The 22,960-nt window shown below is 42.4% G+C and overlaps 1 protein-coding gene across 3 annotated transcripts in view; it reads left to right on the plus strand.

Annotated features, from left to right (window-relative positions):
- Positions 1 to 22,960, plus strand: part of EPHA5 (EPH receptor A5) — a 216,661-nt gene that overhangs the window by 14,830 nt on the left and 178,871 nt on the right. For all 3 annotated transcript variants that reach the window (XM_072115041.1, XM_072115057.1, XM_072115050.1), the window contains exon 2: positions 14,952 to 15,016. In XM_072115041.1, the coding sequence (XP_071971142.1) occupies positions 14,978 to 15,016 (39 nt within the window). In that variant the 5' untranslated portion in view covers positions 14,952 to 14,977. The remainder of the gene's footprint in view (positions 1 to 14,951; positions 15,017 to 22,960) is intronic.

Here is a 22,960-nt window from a genome sequence, read left to right on the forward strand (position 1 = left end):
GTACTATAGCAAGAGCCAGTGGGCCCTGTCAAAAAATAGCCAGTTTCCTCTGCTTTACTGTACAAAGAGGAGGAGAAGGAGGAAAATGAGGAGGAGGAGGAGGAGTGGATCAATTATTCAGGTTGAGCTTCCTTCACCTGGTGGAGATTGGAAATTCTGAGAAATCCAGCCTTTATTCATTTTAATAAGCGTCAGCCTGTCAGCGCTGTCAGTCGACAGGCGTGTACGCTTATCGGTGATGATGCCACCAGCTGCACTGAAAACCCGCTCGGACAAGACGCTAGCGGCAGGGCAGGCAAGAACCTCCAAGGCGTACAGCGCCAGTTCGTGCCACATGTCCAGCTTTGAAACCCAGTAGTTGTAGGGAGCTGTGTGATCATTTAGGACGATGGTATGGTCAGCTACGTACTCCCTCACCATCTTTCTGTAAAGATCAGCCCTACTCTGCCGAGACTGGGGACAGGTGACAGTGTCTTGCTGGGGTGACATAAAGCTGGCAAAAGCCTTGTAAAGCGTACCCTTGCCAGTGCTGGACAAGCTGCCTGCTCGCCTACTCTCCCTCGCTACTTGTCCCGCAGAACTACGCACTCTGCCGCTAGCGCTGTCAGAAGGGAAATACTGTTTCAGCTTGTGCACCAGGGCCTGCTGGTATTCATGCATTCTCACACTCCTTTCCTCTCCAGGGATGAGAGTGGGAAGATTTTGCTTGTACCGTGGGTCCAGGAGAGTGAACACCCAGTAATCGGTGCTGGAATAAATTCTTTGAACGCGAGGGTCACGGGATAGGCAGCCTAGCATGAAATCTGCCATATGCGCCAGAGTACCAACGCGTAAGAATTCACTCCCCTCACTGGCCTGACTGTCCATTTCCTCCTCCTCCAACTCCTCCAACTCCTCTTCTTCTGCCCATACACGCTGAACAGTGAAGGACTCAACAATGGTCCCCTCTTGTGTCTCGCCAACATTCTCCTCCTCTTCCTCCTCATCCTCCTCCACCTCCACCTCCTCCGATATGCGCTGAGAAACAGACCTCAGGGTGCTTTGGCTATCAACAAGGGAATATTCTTCTCTTGTGACGAGCGCAAAGCTTCCGACTTCATGCTGACCAGAGAGTTTTTCAACAGGCCAAGCAGCGGGATGGTGAGGCTGATGATGGCGGCATCGCCACTGACCATCTGTGTTGACTCCTCAAAGTTACTCAGCACCTGACAGATATCAGACATCCACGTCCACTCCTCATTGTAGACTTGAGGAAGCTGACTGACCTGACTACCAGTTCTGGTGGAAGTTGACATCTGGCAGTCTACAATCGCTCTGCGCTGCTGGTAAACTCTGGATAACATGGTCAGTGTTGAATTCCACCTCGTGGGCACGTCGCACAACAGTCGGTGAGCGGGCAGTTGGAGGCGGCGCTGCGCTGCCCTGAGAGTGGCAGCATCTGGGCTGGACTTCCTGAAATGCGCACAGATGCGGCGCACCTTCGTGAGCAAATCAGACAGATTGGGGTATGTCTTGAGGAAACGCTGCACTATCAGATTTAACACATGGGCCAGGCATGGCACATGTGTCAGTCTGCCGAGTTGCAGAGCCGCCACCAGGTTACGGCCGTTGTCACACACAACCATTCCCGGCTTGAGGTTCAGCGGTGCCAGCCACAGATCAGTCTGCGCCGTGATGCCCTGTAATAGCTCTTGGGCGGTGTGCCTTTTGTCGCCTAGGCTCAGCAGTTTGAGCACCGCCTGCTGTCGCTTAGCGACGGCACTGCTGCTGTGCCTAGAGCTACCGACTGATGGCGCCGTGCCCACGGATGGTAGTTCGGAGGAGGAGGTGGAGGAGGGGTGGGAGGAGGAGGAGGCATAGTAGGCCTGAAACACCTGGACCGAGGTAGGCCCCGCAATCCTCGGCGTCGGCAGTATATGAGCAGCCCCAGGGTCAGACTCGGTCCCAGCCTCCACCAAGTTAACCCAATGTGCCGTCAGCGATATATAGTGGCCCTGCCCGGCAGCACTCGTCCACGTGTCCGTGGTCAGGTGGACCTTGTCAGAAACGGCGTTGGTCAGGGCACGGATGATGTTGTCTGACACGTGCTGGTGCAGGGCTGGGACGGCACATCGGGAAGAGTAGTGGCGGCTGGGGACCGAATACCGAGGGGCGGCCGCCGCCATGAGGTTGCGAAAGGCCTCGGTCTCTACTAGCCTATAGGGCAGCATCTCCAGGCTAAGCAATCTGGAGATGTGCACATTAAGGGCTTGGGCGTGCGGGTGGGTTGCACTATATTTGCGTTTCCGCTCCAGCGTCTGGGGTATGGAGAGCTGAACGCTGGTGGATGCTGTGGAGGATCGTGGAGGCGACGATGGGGTTTTTGTGCCAGGGTCCTGGGCAGGGGGCTGACTAGCAGCTGACACAGGGGAAGGAGCAGTGGTGTGCACGGCCGGAGGTGAACGGGCTTGTTGCCACTGAGTGGGGTGCTTAGCATTCATATGCCTGCGCATACTGGTGGTAGTTAAGCTAGTAGTGGTGGAACCCCTGCTGAGCCTGGTTTGGCAAATGTTGCACACCACAGTCCGTCGGTCATCCGGTGTTTCCTTAAAGAACCTCCACACTTCTGAAGATCTAGCCCTCGCCGCAAGAGCCCTCACCACGGGAGCTTCACTAGTTGACAGTGGCGCTGATGCACCAGCTCTGGCCCTGCCTCTCCGTCTGGCCCCACCACTGCCTCTTCCAACCTGTTCAGGTCGAGGACTCTCCTCCGTCTCAGAAGCACTGTGTTCACCCGGCCTCTCAACCCAGCTTGGGTCTGTCACCTCATCATCCTCCGATCCCTCAGTCTGCTCCCCCCTCGGACTTCCTGCCCTGACAACAACTTCCCCACTGTCTGACAACCGTGTCTCCTCATCGTCGGACTCCTCTTTACACACTTCCACTACGTCAAGAAGGTCATCATCACCCACAGACTGTGACTGGTGGAAAACCTGGGCATCGGAAAATTGCTCAGCAGCAACCGGACAAGTGGTTTGTGACTGTGGGAAGGGTCCAGAAAACAGTTCCTCAGAGTATGCCGGTTCAAATGCCAAATTTTCCTGGGAGGGGGCAGACTGGGGGGGAGGAGGCTGAGGTGCAGGAGCTGGAGGAGTGGGGATTTCGGTGACATGGGTGGACTGCGTGGAAGACTGACTGGTGGTGGACAAATTGCTCGAAGCATTGTCAGCAATCCACGACATCACCTGTTCGCACTGTTCTGGCCTCAACAGTGCTCTACCACGAGTCCCAGTAACTTCAGACATGAACCTAGGGAGTGTAGCTCTGCGGCGTTCCCCTGCTCCCTCATCAGCAGGTGGTGTCTCACCCCGCCCAGGACCACGGCCTCTGACCCCTGCAGTAGTTGGACGCCCACGTCCCCGCCCTCGTCCTCTACCCCTAGCCCTCGGGTTAAACATTTTTAAAATGAGAGTTATAACTTTTTTTTTTTTTTTACTTCTTTTTGTTTTTTTTGGTGTTTTTTTGTGTTTTTTTTTTTTTTTTGTGTTTTTTGTTTTTTTTTGAGTTTTTAAAACCAAACAATCCTATCCTATTGCTATGGCTATTTTCTAGCCAAGTATCAAAGGAAGCACACTACTATGCCAGATGAGATGACACTGAGTTATTGCCTAATAGAAATCCAACCCCTACTGAATTTTGCCACTTCGGCCTTTGCTATGGATATGTGCGCCACTAAGCGCAGAACACAGCGGTCGCAAGTCTCACTACAAATTGCTCAGAATTGGCAAGTACATGCACTGCAGAAACTACAGCCACCAGCAGATCAACCAGAAATCAAATATATAGAACGCTACTGTAGGCTTCAAGAAGCTGTTTGTATTCTCCTATGGCTATTTTCTAGCCAAGTATCAAAGGAAGCACACTACTATGCCAGATGAGATGACACTGAGTTATTGCCTAATAGAAATCCAACCCCTACTGAATTTTGCCACTTCGGCCTTTGCTATGGATATGTGCGCCACTAAGCGCAGAACACAGCGGTCGCAAGTCTCACTACAAATTGCTCAGAATTGGCAAGTACATGCACTGCAGAAACTACAGCCACCAGCAGATCAACCAGAAATCAAATATATAGAACGCTACTGTAGGCTTCAAGAAGCTGTTTGTATTCTCCTATGGCTATTTTCTAGCCAAGTATCAAAGGAAGCACACTACTATGCCAGATGAGATGACACTGAGTTATTGCCTAATAGAAATCCAACCCCTACTGAATTTTGCCACTTCGGCCTTTGCTATGGATATGTGCGCCACTAAGCGCAGAACACAGCGGTCGCAAGTCTCACTACAAATTGCTCAGAATTGGCAAGTACATGCACTGCAGAAACTACAGCCACCAGCAGATCAACCAGAAATCAAATATATAGAACGCTACTGTAGGCTTCAAGAAGCTGTTTGTATTCTCCTATGGCTATTTTCTAGCCAAGTATCAAAGGAAGCACACTACTATGCCAGATGAGATGACACTGAGTTATTGCCTAATAGAAATCCAACCCCTACTGAATTTTGCCACTTCGGCCTTTGCTATGGATATGTGCGCCACTAAGCGCAGAACACAGCGGTCGCAAGTCTCACTACAAATTGCTCAGAATTGGCAAGTACATGCACTGCAGAAACTACAGCCACCAGCAGATCAACCAGAAATCAAATATATAGAACGCTACTGTAGGCTTCAAGAAGCTGTTTGTATTCTCCTATGGCTATTTTCTAGCCAAGTATCAAAGGAAGCACACTACTATGCCAGATGAGATGACACTGAGTTATTGCCTAATAGAAATCCAACCCCTACTGAATTTTCCCACTTCGGTCTTTGCTATGGATATGTGTGCCACTAAGAGCTAAACACAACGGTAGCAAGTCCCCCTGCTAATTCCTCACAAAATGGTAAAAGATGCAAATTAAAATAAAAAAAGTAGAACGTTATTGTAGCCCTAAGAAGGGCTGTTGGGTTCTTTGAGAATCACTCCTGCCTAACAGTAAGCTAATAGAACACCCTAACGCTTTCCCTGAGCAGCAGCAGCTCTCTCCCTAGCGGCATCCAGAGACAGAATGATCCGAGCAGCGCGGCCAGCGGCTAGTCTATCCCAGGGTCACCTGATCTGGCCAGCCAACCACTGCTATCGACGTGTAAGGGTACCACGTCATGCTGGGTGGAGTGCAGAGTCTCCTGGCTTGTGATTGGCTCTGTTTCTGGCCGCCAAAAAGCAAAACGGCGGGAGCTGCCATTTTCTCGAGCGGGCGAAGTATTCGTCCGAGTAACGAGCAGTTTCGAGTACCCTAATGCTCGACCGAGCATCAAGCTCGGACGAGCATGTTCGCTCATCTCTATTCAATATCCATTTACTTTAGCTTATTGACAACATTTAGTTTATAGGCAATATATTTCTTACCACCTGTAGTCTAACATGTCAGCTGTTAACTCCATCACTGACCCTGCTCAGCAGCAGTAAAATGGGGTAGTAGCAGACAAGTGGTGCCTATACCCATTTTAGCATTTATTCAGAAAAACCTTCGGAGAAAGGAACTGGGCACATATATCTAAATGGCGTATACCCATTTTAGCAGATAACTATTATTGTTTATTATTGACCTGTGTGTTATAACGCTGTGCACCTGTGTGATGTCACATGATTTCTCTCCACTGGAAACAGTGAAAACTGTGAGGAATTAATACAGAAAGTATAACTGAAAATTCTATAACTTTTCATAACAGAATTAATCATATAGAGTTCCTGAAATGGGAACAACCCTTTAAGTCAGGCTTTGTGCGCCTTTTTTGTTTGGCTTTTCTGCTTGTCAAATGTATATTAGTGGTTCTTTCTTATTAATATTTGAGGAGTTGAGGTGTTTAGTGAATATGCAAGTTTTTAAACATCTATAAAAAATTTCCAATGCTTTGTAGGGGGTAGGTAGGTATAAACATCTTTTAAACAAAAACTGTCCACATTTTCACATCTGGAAATAGGTGACTGCAGAAAACTTGTGCATGGCAAACTTTGAAGGGAGATTATATTTGGAGCAAAAAAAGTCACAGAAATCCACATGTGCCATGAAAAGTTAGAAATAAAGAAAATGCCAAACCAAAAATTAGATACATGGACCATCTTATCACAAAGACACACCACATTTATATGCCATGGATAATGCACTACTTGTGACACCAAGCCTCTATTAACTAAAACTCTCAGAATCAGGACCAGAATTCCTTTCAATGGTAGCATACTACATTTATTTTTTATGACAAGTCTGCAGGAGGTAGAATTCAAGCTTAAATTACCCATCATTCCTTGCTGTAATGCCTGTGCCTGTACAGTGGTTTCACATTATTCTACTGCGAATGAGATCAGCTACATTTACAGATTGTGTATGTGGACAAGCTTGAACAAACTTATTTTAACCAAAAGCAGCTGAATTCTGAATTCAATAATTTACAATCTATTTACCATGTTACAGGAGGTCGGGGAGATAGATGCACACACTCTGCTCCTACTGCTTGTTCCACCAAAACATTCTCTCTAGTCAACGTCAGTGAACACAGCTACAAGAATGGTGACATTCAGTAGTGAAGTGTTGGTTGTTGTTGTTTTTGGATACTTTTTAGGCAATAAAAGTTTGTTATCTTGTTGCCCTTACAGAAGTGGGTTTATATAAATATAGCTTAATTTATACATGAAACAAATCACTACTGTTTTAAGGATTTTATGCGGGCAACTCTGTGCTTATGGAATATGATAATGGCCCAACCCACCCATGGCTTTGACCTCTTCATTTTTCCGTTGGGTTGCTGTGCTACCGGGCAAAACTACACCATGCGTACAAACCTGCAAACATTCAATGGTGCAGACACAAAGCACAAATACACTCTGCCGGCCCATTCCACTAGCAGTCACGCCCCCTTCACACCCCCTTCATGCCCACATGACATGTAGTTTGGCGAAATTGAAAGAATAATCTAAATTTCTTCCACACTGCAGTGCTTATTTCAGAAAATTGTCAAGATATAAGGTTGCTATCAGTGAATGAGAACACTTGATTTGAGTTAGAAGAACATAGTTTTAGTCTCTACTAAGAAGTGGATACAGTCATATCTTGTCTAGGCTCCAGGCTGATCTATGTTCTAGTGGCAAACTACACATTTATACATGTATCTATGTTCTATCACAAAACAGTGTCTGTGTTTTACTCTATCTTTATGTCTTTCTTGGACTGAAGACTGCTGTATGGCCTAAACTCACAGCATCCATGTATATACTGTCTACTATACATAACAGCATAATATTTTTAGTATAGCCCAGTCATTTTCAACCAGTGTTGAACACATGGTCGGGTGTGCCATGGGGAAAGTTCCCCAAACTATGGTGCCCCTGTATTTTGTTTCCCGGCAATGCACAGCGATGCGCAGTCACGGCTTCTTACAATGTAGGAGACGTGTACAATAACACATGTGCAAGCTTTGAACCTTGCGCGACAAAATGACGTCACCGAGGCCGGGGCATCATCCCGAGAGTGGAGAGACTCTCGCATTTGCCCACCGCCAAGGTAATGCCCACCAATAATGCTGACTATATGAGCTTTTGCCTGAGTATATGAACTGTTGGCAGAATACTCAGTATATGAGCTGGTACTTTTAGTACTCCAGCAGTATACTGCATATAACAATGAGAAATACTATAGTCATATACTCAGCATATGAGCTGGCACTTGTACTCTGGCCTCATGGCCATAGTACTTTTCATTGTACCCCTTTATATTGCAGTATATGAGCCACATAATAATCAGCACCATATACTGTGACCCTGTACAGTGCACATCACCACAGTATATGATGCTTATAATCATGTGCTCATATATGTGGGACTGTATTTATGAGGTTACATTGAATATATGAGGGGGTTATCCTTTTTTATTAGAATCTATATTATTAACTATATGTATAATATGACATTTTAGTGTTTTAGTGTCATTTTGTACTATTTTGGTTGGTGGTGTGCCCCAGGATTTTCTAAGTGGGGCGGCACGGTGGCGGAGTGAGTAGCACTTCTGCCTTGCAGCACTGGGGTCCTGGGTTCGAATCCCACTCAGGTCAACATCTGCAAAGAGTTTGTATGTTCTCTCCGTGTTTGCGTGGGTTTCCTCCGGGTACTCCGGTTTCCTCCCACACTCCAAAACATACTGTTAGGCTGTTTAGATTGTGAGCCCCTTGGGGACAGGGACCAATTTGACATGCTTGTGCAGCGCTGCATAATCTGTGTGCGCTATATAAATAAAGAATTATTATTATTATTATTATTAAGTATAAAAAGTGTGCTGCGGCTCAAAAAAGATTGAAAATCACTGGTATAGCCCATTAGTATCTTGGTGAGGAACACAAACAGAAGAGGAATAACCATCCTCTTGCATTCCGATGATTAGTGGTCTTAGAAAACCCCATTTTAACAACTTATGTGCACAATATTAACTTACAAAGTTGCAAATTATGCTCACCAGTGGAAAATTTTATATTGAGATCCTAAACAATGACATTACAGTTAATTATATGATCCATTGATTTATCTTCTCTACTTTGTAGTCTCATGACAGCTCCTGCAGGGCAACCGCAGGGAATTTTAAATGCCTTCCAGGCCTACATGTTATTAGCACAATGTACTCCTGGCTAAAGTAAGCAATCTTAATAATAAAAATGCTATATTAGAAATAGTTATCTTTCAATAGGGCACTGTATAACATAATTCATTCCTTTCATCCATTTTATCAAATCACAGAAACATTTCTTGTAGGTTGCATAATTTTTTGAATTTCAGAGCAATATACTCATTGCATTACGATATAAAAGGAGAAACTTAGTACAGGACAAGTACAGCAGTTAAACCAAGATAAGGACAATGAAGCCAGAAAATATTTCCTCTAATTACATTCGCTTGTTGAGTCTAATAGATATGATTTTATTTTAAATGATGGGCTGCAGTGTAGATCAATACACAATGTGCATCCATTATAACTTACAAGAAAAATATACTGATCAGAAGCACTTAATTACAGTAATTGCCACTCTGAGAATTCTGGGTGCGAGTGCCACCTCCTTGCCAAGAATGTTTATATTACACATCACAATCAATGAAATATGTCAAATTCTTAAAGTACAGGCAAATACAAAGATGTCTAATTATTTAGAATAATTATTTATAAAGGAAAAATATTCAGATATAGCTTTTTCAAACTAAAAAAGAGATAATTATCTACTGCGCATCACTGCAATAAAATTGTGAAAATTCTATTTATTCTCGGAGCAAATTTGGCTTTTTTTCAGCTTCCTGGTACATTGCATGGAATATTAAACAGTGATGCTAGAAAGTTGAATATATCCCACAGATAAGAAGCCCTCATATGACTCTGATAAAGAAAAAGTACATTTATAGCATTCAAAGTGTGCAGATTATGTAGCTGTGACATTAAAGAGTTAAGCAGACGTTTTACTCCAGTTTTTTAAGTGGGTTAGGAGTATTTGCAAATTAAATATATTATAATGGTTTCGACAACTTGATAAATATTGTTTTATACTGGCACCAGGGGTGTTAATGTTTCGAGTGAATTTGTGACTTTTAGGTTAACAAGTTGGTTCTGGAATGCTGGGATGGATTTGCACCTAGATTTGAACCTTTGTGAAAAGTTACAATTTGTAGATCTGTCAACCACCTATAGATTCATGGAATAAGTTGTTTGAAGTTGAAAGTGGAGCAGGTGGCTGCATTACAAAAAGTCGCAGATTTGGATCAGATCTGACAAGTTAAAATTTTAAGGAAAGCTATTTCTTTTGTTTAACTAAGTCTTTCTTTTCAAAATCAAGTGACAAAAATAACGCTTCCTCCTGCATATGAAATTTACCACATTGAAAGAATGTTACTCTGCATTGTACCAGGATATATTTTTCATCTTTAATGTAAAAATGGTTTTGATAATGAAAAGTAATAATGAACAAAGGAAAAATCCATCAAATCCTTTTCAGCCTGGCCCTGACCCAATGGATATCAGCTTCTAGGCCAAATGCCTGCTGTAGGCAACTTGTTCTTGCCTAATCAGGACCTGGAGTTCATCTTCATTAATTTGTTCAGTTTTATTCATCTGGTTTTTGAGGATCTCATATTCAGATCTGGGGAGTTTCATGGCTGAAAATCGCAATGTTATCAGTTATGTCTTGTGAATTGGTGGTTCACTATACTCCAGAAGGATTCCATTGCTCACTAGATTGTTCCAAGACCTTTTGGAGAAGTTTCTCTTGGAAAATGTTCAGATATTATCCTTTATTCACGTGTTCTTGAAAAAATGTATGAGTAAATGTGAAGCCTCCAAATCCACCCCCTCGCCATGTGGGCAGATGATCTGAAAGCTGCCTACAACCATTCCTGGGCAAACTGAGCACCTAACTGATTCTCATTAGGACACAGTCCTGTACCTTGGTGAGCTTGAAGCATTTTTTTAACTGCAAGTGAACTGTTCTCCTTTAAGTTACCCTTACAACATAACTAATATCATTGCTGGACTAGAGTCTGCTTTAAAACATGATAGTCAGCTAAAGACTGTATGATATTTGATTTCACAGAAAATCTTGTCTACTGTTATTGGCTTTCACTATTATTAAGAGTTGTAGGCATGGTTGCACTTTACTTGTTTCTGAGACTTTTTCTAAACTCTGCTTCTTCACTATGCTACAAAATGCACCTTTGAAATAAAGTAGGACATGGCCTATGCCCTAATAGAGGCATAAAATTATTTTATGTGAAATCTCATTGGCTTACATATAAAAAAAATCCCCTCCAAAGTCACATGAGCAGATTACTGTTATCTTTTGTAGGAGATTGTTAACTTTTAAAGGCTAAGGGGGAGAGTCTCTGCTGAAGCCTCTCTGTGCGGTGCTAGAGTACCTACAACCATGTTTATGGTGTCATATTAAAGATAAGACTCATCTCATCCAAAACGTCTTCTCTGCTAGTTTTCATGTGACTTTGAAAGTAATTTTTAATAGGTAATATTACATGAAAGAAGGAATAATGTAAAGGATATTTCATTCCCGACTTGAAGGTGATGTGAGTTTATTAGGAGTCAAATCAGGTGACTGAGTCCCTTTAAGGGTAACACTGTAGCCTCAGCTGTCATCTTATAGTTAGAATCAAGTGTTAGCTGTGCAAAGATAGACTAGACCGTTATCTGTCTGAGGTTTGGCGCGTAGACAATGTGCAGGCAGTCCCCGGGTTACATACAAGATAGGGTCTGTAGGTTTGTTCTTAAGTTGAATTTGTATGTAAGTCGAAACTGTATATTTTATAATGGTAGATCCTGACAAAAAAATTTTTTGCCCCAGTGACAATTGGAGTTTAAAATTTTTTTGCTGTAATTGGACCAATGATTATTAATAAAGCTTCATTACAGACACTTTACAGCTGATCTTTGCACTCTGGGACTATAGTACAGCATTCAGAGAGCTTCACCAGAGGTCACAGTGGGCAGAGGGGTCCGTCTTTAAGTATGGGCTGTCTGTAAGTCGGGTGTTCTTAAGTAGGGGACCGCCTGTACATGCATAGTATGGTAGTGGACTTGATCACAAGAAGTGATACACTTCCCAGGTAGTATAGTAATATGCACCAGTTTTCATATAGTGAAACATGACAGAGAGCAAATTCTATACTGAAGAGTTGGAGCTCTGTATCCTAAAAACAAAGATATAAACTAATAAAGGTTCATCATCCCAAAAGGCAGGACTTGAAAACAACATGATAATATAGATTTTAGTGAAAGTATGTTTATAACATGGCAGGCAATGATGCTTTGCATTTTTCTAAATAAAATGTTGGTAATCCACAGATGTCTAGGAGAAATAAAAATGGTGTAATCGTCTCATGCTAAAATCTATGCAGCATTCATTGACCCCTTCACTTCCTTTGAGGCTACTTAGTAGATGGGGGTCAAGGAACATCCAGACTTTTATCTATCTGAGATTAATTCCTCATCTCTCACATTTTTCTGAGCTTTGGGGCTGCAATCAATTAGAAGATTTCTTTCCTGACACTTAAAATCCAGGGTTTAATTCCAAGCTCAATGATATTTCCATATCTCCGCAAGCTACAGTATGAAGTCTCTGTAACACTAGCAGCTATTTTTTACTTTGTGTTTAAATTTTTACTTTGTTCATTGTGTACTATGTTATATTGAATATATTTTACTTAGTGCATTGTGTCAGGGAGCTGTAAACAAATTCATGTTTTAATAGATCAGTATTGGAGTCTGCTAATACTTATAGAGAAGAGAGGGAGATTCTAGATTGAGCTATTAGATACATAGGCATTGAAAATTATACCAATGTGTGTCTTCACTTGACATGATAGCTATGTATGTCCCACCCTGAAGCTCCATAATACTTCCTGATGCACAATGAATTAAATAAATAAAATATTAAATCAATTTTAAATTCATTTTGGGCATACATTTTGTTTCTTATTTGGATCAATTTAAAATTAACAACAAAAGTTGATGTTTTAAGAGGGGACATAAAGGGCCAGATGGTGTTTTTGTATATGCTATGTTATGTTATCTTCCACAGTTTAATTTTAACATTGGGGATTATCGTATATACATTAGCTTTCATATTAAGAAACAGAATAATGTAACTGAGCATACTTACAGGGTCCCTCTTTGTTATTGGTTTTGATCTTATTGTTTGGCCTTAAACCTAACAGGGAGAGTGGATCTGTTATCTGTGTAGTAGTTGATCCAGGTAATTAAAACTTAGCTCCCTTTCAACTAAAGTGGTTTTATTTTTTTAAGATTACTTGCTCCTCAGTAGAAGGAACTTTTTTTTACATTGGCATAATGCTGGTATATGCAGATGAGGACTACACTAAAACACTTCTAAAGATGAATAATTTCACCACATAAAAATGACACAACTCCATGGCCTTTACTGTAATTCACTTCAGTGTAATGAAAACAAATGGCAGAAGGGAGCCACAGGCTACGGGACACGTCGCAAGCTGCCCATCAGTAAATAGAGAATATGAAAGATGCAAAACATCAAAGAAAGAATCTTTCAAGTTAGGGAAAATAATGTATAACTCACTGCACCAGAAGAGATAACTTAAGAAAATACTGCACAATAATTACAGGAAACCTGCCATATTGTATATGATGTTTGATCTGAAGTCAGTGTGTTATAGAAAAGTTTATAGCTTAGCAGCTTAAAGTAAAAGATTCACTATAAATGTATTACTTAATTCACTTAAATATCCACTTTTATGGCCTTAAGAGATCCATGGGGTGGTCCTATTTTGAAATGCTTTGCTTAGAATAATTACATGTCTTCTATCTTTATTGTATAATTATAAAATCAGTACTGTATAGCACTATGTTCCCCAAATGACACAAACAAGATATGTCAACAGTTTAGCCCTGAGTACTGACTAACTAAAATGCTCCAAACTCATGAACAATGTAGGAGTACAATGTGGGCGTATATTGGGGACAGAGAGATAACAAATGATGAATGCAATGAATGCTGGAACATTGTTTGGGGTTCTTGGTTATGCTGGTATAAGGCACTATTTAGATCTTTGTTCCTAGACATGATCAAATTGACCTCCCCTTTGTACCAGTGACACATATTGTAACTCTTATCTTTTATATATAACACAATACATGCCATATGTCAAGTGTTACAATTCACAAGCTTTTCCTTATCAGCTCATGGCCAATTTACAACTCCTACACACATTCCAACCAGTTTTCTGCAAGTTATTGGATCAGAGTAGGGAAAATAATTGTAGTGAGTCAGTGAGAGAAACCACAAACAATATGACCTGGAGGGCAAAATTATGGTATGACCCTTATTGAGTATCCCATCCATCATCATGTAGAATCAGACAAGCAACTGAGAACATGGCTTGTTAACAGGCAATGACATGGCTATTCATGACTGAGGACTGGGTGTGACGATAAGAACTTATCTTCCTACAGCCATTTTCAAATTTGCCTTTTCTATAATTCAATTAATCAGATATAACTTGTACTATATAGTAATTTAGATGGTCTTAGGATCGGAGGACTGTCAAAAGTAATACAGGTAAGAACTGGTGACATAAACATTGGAGGTCAATCACTATCTAAAAAATGTCTTCTACCTGTTTGCTGCTCATTTGTAGATAACGAAATGTGGCCCTTTGGGTCGTGTACCTTGTATGTTAATACCTTTGTTATGGTATGCAATTCAATAAAAATTGTTTAAAAAAAAAAAACCTCCAAACCCTTTACAACAATCTAATGTCTAAAGTAATTAGCTGGACCAAAAGCACCAACCAATTCACTACAATATTGGGGCATGCCCACATGTTTAAAGGACATCTACCACCAGGATCAAGAATTGTAAACCAAGTATACTTACATTTGGTGTGTGTCCCCTCTGGAAGGATTCACTTTTCTATTAGCTTGTTATGCCAATATTTAAACTATTTTAAAAGCATTTTTTTGTAAAAAAAAAAAAACGGAACATAAAAAGCTAAAAGCAGAGCAGAGCAGATCCTTCCATATGGGGGCAACAGGTCGTGTACTTGTATAGACGGTGGGCCCAGGCAAGAAGAAGCCAATACCAAAAAAACTGAGCTGCACGTACAGCTTTTAGACTAGGGTATAATATTGTATTCAACTCTGTATGAAACAGAATAAAATTGTACAAAACATTGTCTTTTTCTTTTACCATCTGAGGCCAATAACGACCAGGCTGACACAACAAAACCGGGTGTCTGGTAGGGTTGTTTTACAGTTATACAAACCCCTATTATGTGAACAACTCACAATCACTGAGTGACGAACAATAAAGTTTTAAGTCCACAAATGAAATATCAAATATCAAAATAAAGTCTTTTCTTTTTCAGTAAACTTACTGGATTCCCGGTCTGTGATGGGTGATCTTGGATGGGTAGCGTATCCAAAAAATGGGGTAAGGCATCTTATATAGAAAAATGAGCTTATGTAAATGTCTACATACAATAGGTTAATTATTTTGGCTATAACCTGGAATGCTTAATTTGACTATGCCGTGATTCCCATAATTTGCAATGTTCCCATTGTATATGATGTTTCTGTCAACCATTGTCAGATGCTTTTTCTTTGACTTTTTCTATGTTCTGAGACAAATTACTGGTTTATATCCTCGGTAGGAAAAATCAGTTTCTGCTGCATTTGTTCCATGATGGAATTTACTTCTTGCTGTGAGACAGAAAATAGTATTGGACAAAGAGAATACATCACATTTATTCTATTTTTATATTACAGGAAATGCAGCCATAGTGTAGTCCTACAGTAAATGTTTAGCATAATGTTCTATTTTTCATATTTATATGTTCTATGCTATATCCTATTTATATCGATCTATATTAGTGATACTGCAGAGATATATATTGCACTAGGGGCCAACACGCCTATGTGCACTTGTGACACCATACTACATGGAGCACAAAGGGCCACCACAACAAAAATTTTATTTTTCCTACTCTCGAATTGTTGGGGATAGTATGTTGTGATCTGAAGACAAATATTTACTATACCACAGATTGGGGTTAATGCCATCCACAATGTTTGCTGCATCTGTATCATAGAAGAAGTTTTTGAAATTGAATAACTTTAAAAATGCTCCTGTGTCTAGTTGTAGCTGTTACATCCCGGTGTTCTCTTGATTCCCTCAGATCCTCCCTCAAAATATGCACTTAGTGTGCCCAGTGTCAGGGACATATATAGTTTCTAGTGTGCCACTTATTGGCTTTCCATTTCTTTGCTCTGTAAGATGATACAGTCTATTTGCTCATCTCTTTGACTTTCAAACAAATGACAGTATATACAATGTGAAATGTTCTGCCCACAGATAGGTCTGCAAATATAATGTGGCTAGTTCCCTTAAATCCCCTTAAATAAACTTAGTAAAGTTTATGATAACCCTAGTAAGGCTCCAATAGGAAAAACTTTTCCCCATAGTAGTCACTGTGCCCCCACAGATGCCAGAGGACCACCAACTGCAACCACAGTGCAACCCATATGCACCCAACTGCTCCCCATAGTAGTCACAATACCCCTAAACCTGTCATAGTGCTCCCCATAGATGCCATAGTGCCCCCACAGCTGTCACTGTGCCCCACAAAGTAGCCAACAGCCTCCGTCCCTCCTCTGAAGCATGTCTCTCTGTGGAAAAAAAAAACAACTTTACTCACCTTTCCCTGGTCCTCTGATGCAGAAGATGTCATCTTCTTTACTCCAGTGAACATCATCATCACGTCTGCTGGCTTCAGAATGGTGGGTTTAGAGGAGTAAAAACATGAAATCTGCTGTGGTGAGTATAGTAGTTACCTTTCCCCTATTCTGCGTTCCTGACTAGTGCAGCCAAGGGGAAGGAGCTGGGTCACATAACACAAGGCTGCGGGCCTGATTTGGCCTGCGGGCCTTGTGTTTGACACCCATGATATAGACTGTACCCAATAGTCCTCTATTCCTGAGATGATAAGCATGAAATATTTGTAAGGGAGGGTGGCAAGGGGGCACAAGATGACAGACATGACAGGGAGCCCTAAGCTGAGCCCCCCAAAGCTGTCACCTGCCTACTTGCCTCACATGCCCTAATATGGCACGGAACAACCACCAGAATGGTACCTCTCTAAACCACTGTGCAGACACAAAACAAGACACACAAGCAAATAACACACAAGAATCACAAGCGGTCCGGGTCACAACAAGATAGCAGATACAGAACAGAATTGGAGTCCAATAGGGATAGCCGAGGGTACAAGAGTCTAGATCAAAAACCAGAACAAACGAGTAACAATAGCAACAGCACAGACAGAGATATGGAGCTGAGGTAATCCTTTAAGGTCTGATGGCACTGTGAAGGTATATAAAGGAACACATGGACACACCTTCCACAGCAGAGTGGAAATGCTGTCCATCAAACCCTTTGCTTGATAGGTCTAAGCTAGAGGGAACCAGGTGTGGCTAAATAAACAAAAAGGCCAAAACACAGTTCACACATGGGAGACTCCAACAGATATTAACCTCTTAGCTGGAATCTGCGGACAGAGGATGATGCCAGCACAGATATTACACTGCCCCACCTTTAAGAGGGGCCACTAGACCCTCACTATGCCCACCCAGCTTGGAAGGGTTTTGGCGGTGGTGCATTTTGAGGAGATGTGACGCATGGAGATCTTTTCCAGAGACCCATCTCCTGTCCTCAGGACCATAACCCTCCCAATATACCAGGTATTGTATGGAATTTTGGACCATGCATAAATCCATAATCTTCTCCACTTCAAATTCCAATTTATCTTGGGTCACAACAGGGGACAGCAGACACTAGGCTTTCCAGATTTCAACTGGCGCTGAAGTTTCCTGGCTGTGCCCTCAGCCTGGTAGGGCAGTCCAGCAGAAAAAGTCCAGATCCACCACAATAAAAAAAAAACTCAGGAAGTTCTTCTAGCGATGCTCTCTGGTGACCCAGATGATCGACTAATGTATAACCGGATTTGTGTCTATCCCTTAAGTGGCGGTCAATCTGAACTGCCAAAGCCATGGCTTGCTCCAAAGAGCCAGTATCAGGATGACCAACCAAGGCATCCTTAAGAGACCCAGAAAGTCCTCTTTTAAATAGCAAAAGCACAAACATGGAGCTGAGGTTAACCTTTAACTAGCAAGGTCTTATGGGACTGCAAAGGTATATAAAAGAACTCAGTACAGTAAAGGGAGTGTAGCTGAATATACAAAAAGGCTAAACCACAGTTCAAACATGGGAGACACCAACAGATATTAATGTCTTCTTTTTTGTCTAACATTTCTGTGGTTACTGGTGGCAGTACATGAGAGCGTTAAGAGGCTGTAATCTTTTTACACTTAGACTCACCTCCCCCTTTACTTACTTATATAGAACAGAGAAATAACACTGGGGCCCTTACCACTCACCAGATCTAGGGTTCATTTTTCCCTTTCAATTGGCATGGTTGGCAGACATAAAACACAACCTCTTATTTCATGCTCCATAGGAGGACATTGATAGTCAAATACACTGAGGTGATTTAACACACAATGATGCATGATGTGCTGCTCAAGAGTCTATAATGGTCAACTGAATGGGTACAGGCTACAGCTAATGCCCATTTCACAGCTGGACACATCCCCTTTCATGCCCTTCCATGCCCACTCTGCGTGTGTGGTTGCATAAGAGGGAAAATATGCACAATTTCTGGAGGTGTTCAACGTATTGCAATTATTTCAAGGCTTTGTATTCTAGAAAACTTGCGTACGTGCCTTGATAAATCTCCCCCCCCCACCACAGTTTTTATAGTCTACGGGACTAATAAAATATACAAAGAGATAAAACTACCTAATTTCAGTGGAGGGCCTATCATAGCAAATGACTCACTGTGCCCCAACACAGACACTGTGTGGTGCATAAACTAAGGGTCAAGCTGTCCACTTTTGTTGGGCTGTGCTCCTTTTTTGGGGCTAACGGCTTGAACAGGTATTTAAGAGGTGTGTGCTGTAATTGTGGCACAGCTGTGCTGGCTTTTATTGGGGGCATGCAGTCGGACGGTCCGACTGATTTGGACCGATCGCCCTATTTAACTTTCAAATTGTGTCGCATGCCCTATGTTAAAGGAGCACCACAAAAAGATAGTGAACTCTGTTGAACCTGTGTGGAAGTGACACATTCATGATTTCTGGCGCACAATCTTAGTGAATCGCCGTATGCAGCATTATGTATGTACAATGCAGCATGTACAATCCGCTTTCAGTGAACTTGAGTGACTTTGTAAGTAAATGTGTCCCAACACAGACACTTTATAAAATAATAAAATCACTTACATGTCACATGCTCCCGTGGCTGTCTCCTTCCTGCTTCTCCTGGCTGCTGCTCATGAATCATACAGTCATCATCACACAGAGTAACAGAGAGTGCACTACACCAGTGATTTTCAACCTGTGTGCCGCGGCACACTAGTGTGCCGCGACACAAGGTTGAGTGTGCCGCGGGGGAAAGTTCCCCGAACTAAGCTGCCCCGATATCGAGCTGCCGCCGCGCCCCCTTATTTATGCCCCATACTTACCTCCAAGCCCCGCGTCGGCGATCCGCCCATCTTCTGTAGCTCCTGCACCGCGCGGCCCATGTCACGTGACTGACGCGACCTGACGTCAGGTCGCGTAAGTCACGTGACCAGAGGCGCGCGGTGCAGGAGCTACAGAAGGTGAGCGGATCGCCATTAGGAGTGAAGGTACGCGGAAGAAGACATCAAGGGTAAGTATATAGGGTTATTATTTGTATAGGGAAGGCAGCTAGGGTCTTTGTTTTTATTAGTAAAGGTAGGCTGGGGCTTTTTATTTGTTAAGGGAGGCCTCTAGGGCCTTTTAATTAGTAAAGGGGGGGCTCTAGGGCCTTTTAATTAGTAAAGGGGGGCCTCTAGGGCCTTTTAATTAGCAAAGGGGGGCCTCTAGGGCCTTTTTATTAGCAAAGGGGGGTCTCTAGGGCCTTTTAATTAGTAAAGGGGGGGCTCTAGGGCCTTTTAACTAGTAAAGAGAGGCCGCTACGGGCTCTTAATTTGTAAAGGGAGGCCGCCACGGGCTCTTAATTTGTAAAGGGAGACCGCTAGGGTCTTTTAATTAGTAAAGGGGGGCAGCTAGGGGCTTTTTATTAGTAAAGGGAGGCTGCTAGGGGCTTTTAATTAGTAAAGGGAGGCTGCTAGGGGCTTTTAATTAGTAAAGGGAGGCAGCTAGGGGCTTTTTATTAGTAAAGGGAGGCAGCTAGGGCCTTTTTATTAGTAAAGGGAGGCAGCTAGTGGCTTTTTATTAGTAAAGGGAGGCTGCTAGGGCCTTTTTATTAGTAAAGGGAGGCAGCTAGGGGCTTTTTATTAGTAAAGGGAGGCAGCTAGGGCCTTTTTATTAGTAAAGGGAGGCAGCTAGGGGCTTTTTATTAGTAAAGGGAGGCAGCTAGGGCCTTTTTATTAGTAAAGGGAGGCAGCTAGTGGCTTTTTATTAGTAAAGGGAGGCTGCTAGGGCCTTTTTATTAGTAAAGGGAGGCAGCTAGGGGCTTTTTATTAGTAAAGGGAGGCTGCTAGGGCCTTTTTATTAGTAAAGGAAGGCAGCTAGGGGCTTTTTATTAGTAAACGGAGGCAGCTAGGGCCTTTTTATTAGTAAAGGGAGGCTGCTAGGGCCTTTTTATTAGTAAAGGGAGGCTGCTAGGGGCTTTTTATTAGTAAAGGGAGGCAGCTAGGGGCTTTTTATTAGTAAAGGGAGGCAGCTAGGGCCTTTTTATTAGTAAAGGGAGGCAGCTAGGGCCTTTTTATTAGTAAAGGGGGGCAGCTAGGGGCTTTTTATTAGTAAAGGGAGACCGCTAGGGCCTTTTTATTAGTAAAGGGGGGCAGCTAGGGGCTTTTTATTAGTAAAGGGAGGCTGCTAGGGCCTTTTTATTAGTAAAGGGAGGCAGCTAGGGGCTTTTTATTAGTAAAGGGAGGCAGCTAGGGGCTTTTTATTAGTAAAGGGAGGCAGCTAGTGGCTTTTTATTAGTAAAGGGAGGCAGCTAGGGGCTTTTTATTAGTAAGGGAGGCATCTAAGGGCTTTTTATTAGTAAAGGGAGGCATCTAGGGGCTTTTTATTAGTAAAGGGAGGCAGCTAGGGGCTTTTAATTAGTAAAGGGAGGCAGCTAGGGGCTTTTAATTAGTAAAGGGAGGCAGCTAGGGGCTTTTTATTAGTAAAGGGAGGCAGCTAGGGGCTTTTAATTAGTAAAGGGAGGCATCTAGGGGCTTTTTATTAATAAAGGGAGGCAGCTAGGGGCTTTTTATTAGTAAAGGGAGGCCGCCAGGGGCTTTTTATTAGTAAAGGGAGGCAGCTAGGGCCTTTTTATTAGTAAAGGGAGGCATCTAGGGGCATTTTATTAGTAAAGGGAGGCAGCTAGGGCCTTTTTATTAGTAAAGGGAGGCATCTAGGGGCTTTTTATTAGTAAAGGGAGGCAGCTAGGGGCTTTTTATTAGTAAAGGGAGGCAGCTAGGGCCTTTTTATTAGTAAAGGGGGGCATCTAGGGGCTTTTTATTAGTAAAGGGAGGCATCTAGTGGCTTTTTATTAGTAAAGGGAGGCATCTAGTGGCTTTTTATTAGTAAAGGGGGGCAGCTAGGGGCTTTTTATTAGTAAAGGGAGGCAGCTAGGGGCTTTTTATTAGTAAAGGGGGGCAGCTAGGGCCTTTTTATTAGTAAAGGGAGGCAGCTAGGGGCTTTTTATTAGTAAAGGGAGGCATCTAGGGGAATTTTATTAGTAAAGGGAGGCAGCTAGGGCCTTTTTATTAGTAAAGGGAGGCATCTAGGGGCTTTTTATTAGTAAAGGGAGGCAGCTAGGGGCTTTTTATTAGTAAAGGGAGGCCGCCAGGGGCTTTTTATTAGTAAAGGGAGGCCGCTAGGGCCTTTTTATTAGTAAAGGGAGGCCTTTTATGACTGTTTTTGTGTCATTTTGTGCTATTTTGGTTGGTGGTGTGCCTCAGGATTTTCTAAGTTTAAAAAGTGTGCCGCGGCTCAAAAAAGGTTGAAAATCACTGCACTACACAGACACTTATTATCAATAGCGTGGTCACTTATCCCACCCCGTAGTAAAAACAGCCCTGAAGATAGATAATACTATAGATACAGAGATGGATTCATTTATGTATCATAAATAGATGCTAGCTATGTAGATTAATTACATATGTAGAAGATAGATAGATAAAATTCCTATAAAATAAATGTTGAGTTTATTTTGTGCGCACAGATACTTGAGTGGCATTGCAGTCTTGCGGTACGTAGTGCCAATAACTGTTGTGTGGTACAAGTTTTAATTAAGTCATCTGGAGTAATGGAGCTATCAAGCAGTCTCCTACTTTCTAAATCTCTTTGACGTTACAGAGGGTGCATAGCGTTACACCCATGAGTATAGACTGATTTAATCATTCTACAGCAAGCTCCCACCCTTATGACCCATTTACTGTGCTTATCATGCTGATTTTATTTTCCACTATTTACATTTCCGTAGTACAATTGCTTTCTTTAGGAAAATACACATCTGCTTACTGTAGGCAGTCAGATTCCTTTGAAGGATTCTGGGAGTTTTCTGCACAGTATGGAAGCTAACCCTCTTTAGTCCGCTGAGAATATTGTGTATGTGGTGTGGCTAGCTGCACAACATGTTCCCTTTCTGTCTCTGCTCAAACAGCATTATAAGCATTCCTTTCGGCAGTGCTGCGATGGGATGTCTAATGCTGTCAGAGACATATCTAACTGCATAAATGAAGCTTCATGATTTCAGAAGATAAAAGATAGGGGGTATAGAATCCTGTGTTATTGGTGTAATGTCAGCAAGGGGAGATTTCTATGAAACAAGGACTTGAACAAATGGCCAGAAGATGACCCATATCATCCTAACTCTATTATTCTATGTGATTCAGTCTTTTTTTTATCTAACTGATGTAAAGAATATGTATAATTGACATGTCTTACTTACCCACTTCAGAACCAGCTTTGTATTTCTGCCATCATGATATTCATTTATAGTAAATATTACCTCTTTCCACATTTACTTACATCCATGCAGGATTTGGGAGCCTTACAGGCTATTCATGGAATGTTCTTTTGCATTATCTTATCTCCAGAGGTTAAAAATGTGTACAGTTTAGATTAGTCAGCATGCTTCATGAGCACATTAGTTCTGTGCTGGCCTCACTAGCTAGCGACTAAGGAGAGATGGCATAACCACTCAGCCAATGCGTTGTGGGCTTTATGGAGCATGGGACCCTAGGGAGATAGAAACAAATGAAAAGCAAAAGAGGATTTTTGGCACCCTGAAGTCATGTCACATTGCTGTCTTGGTAATTGGCATATCCAGGGCACC

The sequence above is a fragment of the Engystomops pustulosus genome, chromosome 1 (genome assembly GCF_040894005.1).
Source record: "Engystomops pustulosus chromosome 1, aEngPut4.maternal, whole genome shotgun sequence".
Classification (NCBI taxonomy): Eukaryota; Metazoa; Chordata; class Amphibia; order Anura; family Leptodactylidae; genus Engystomops; species Engystomops pustulosus.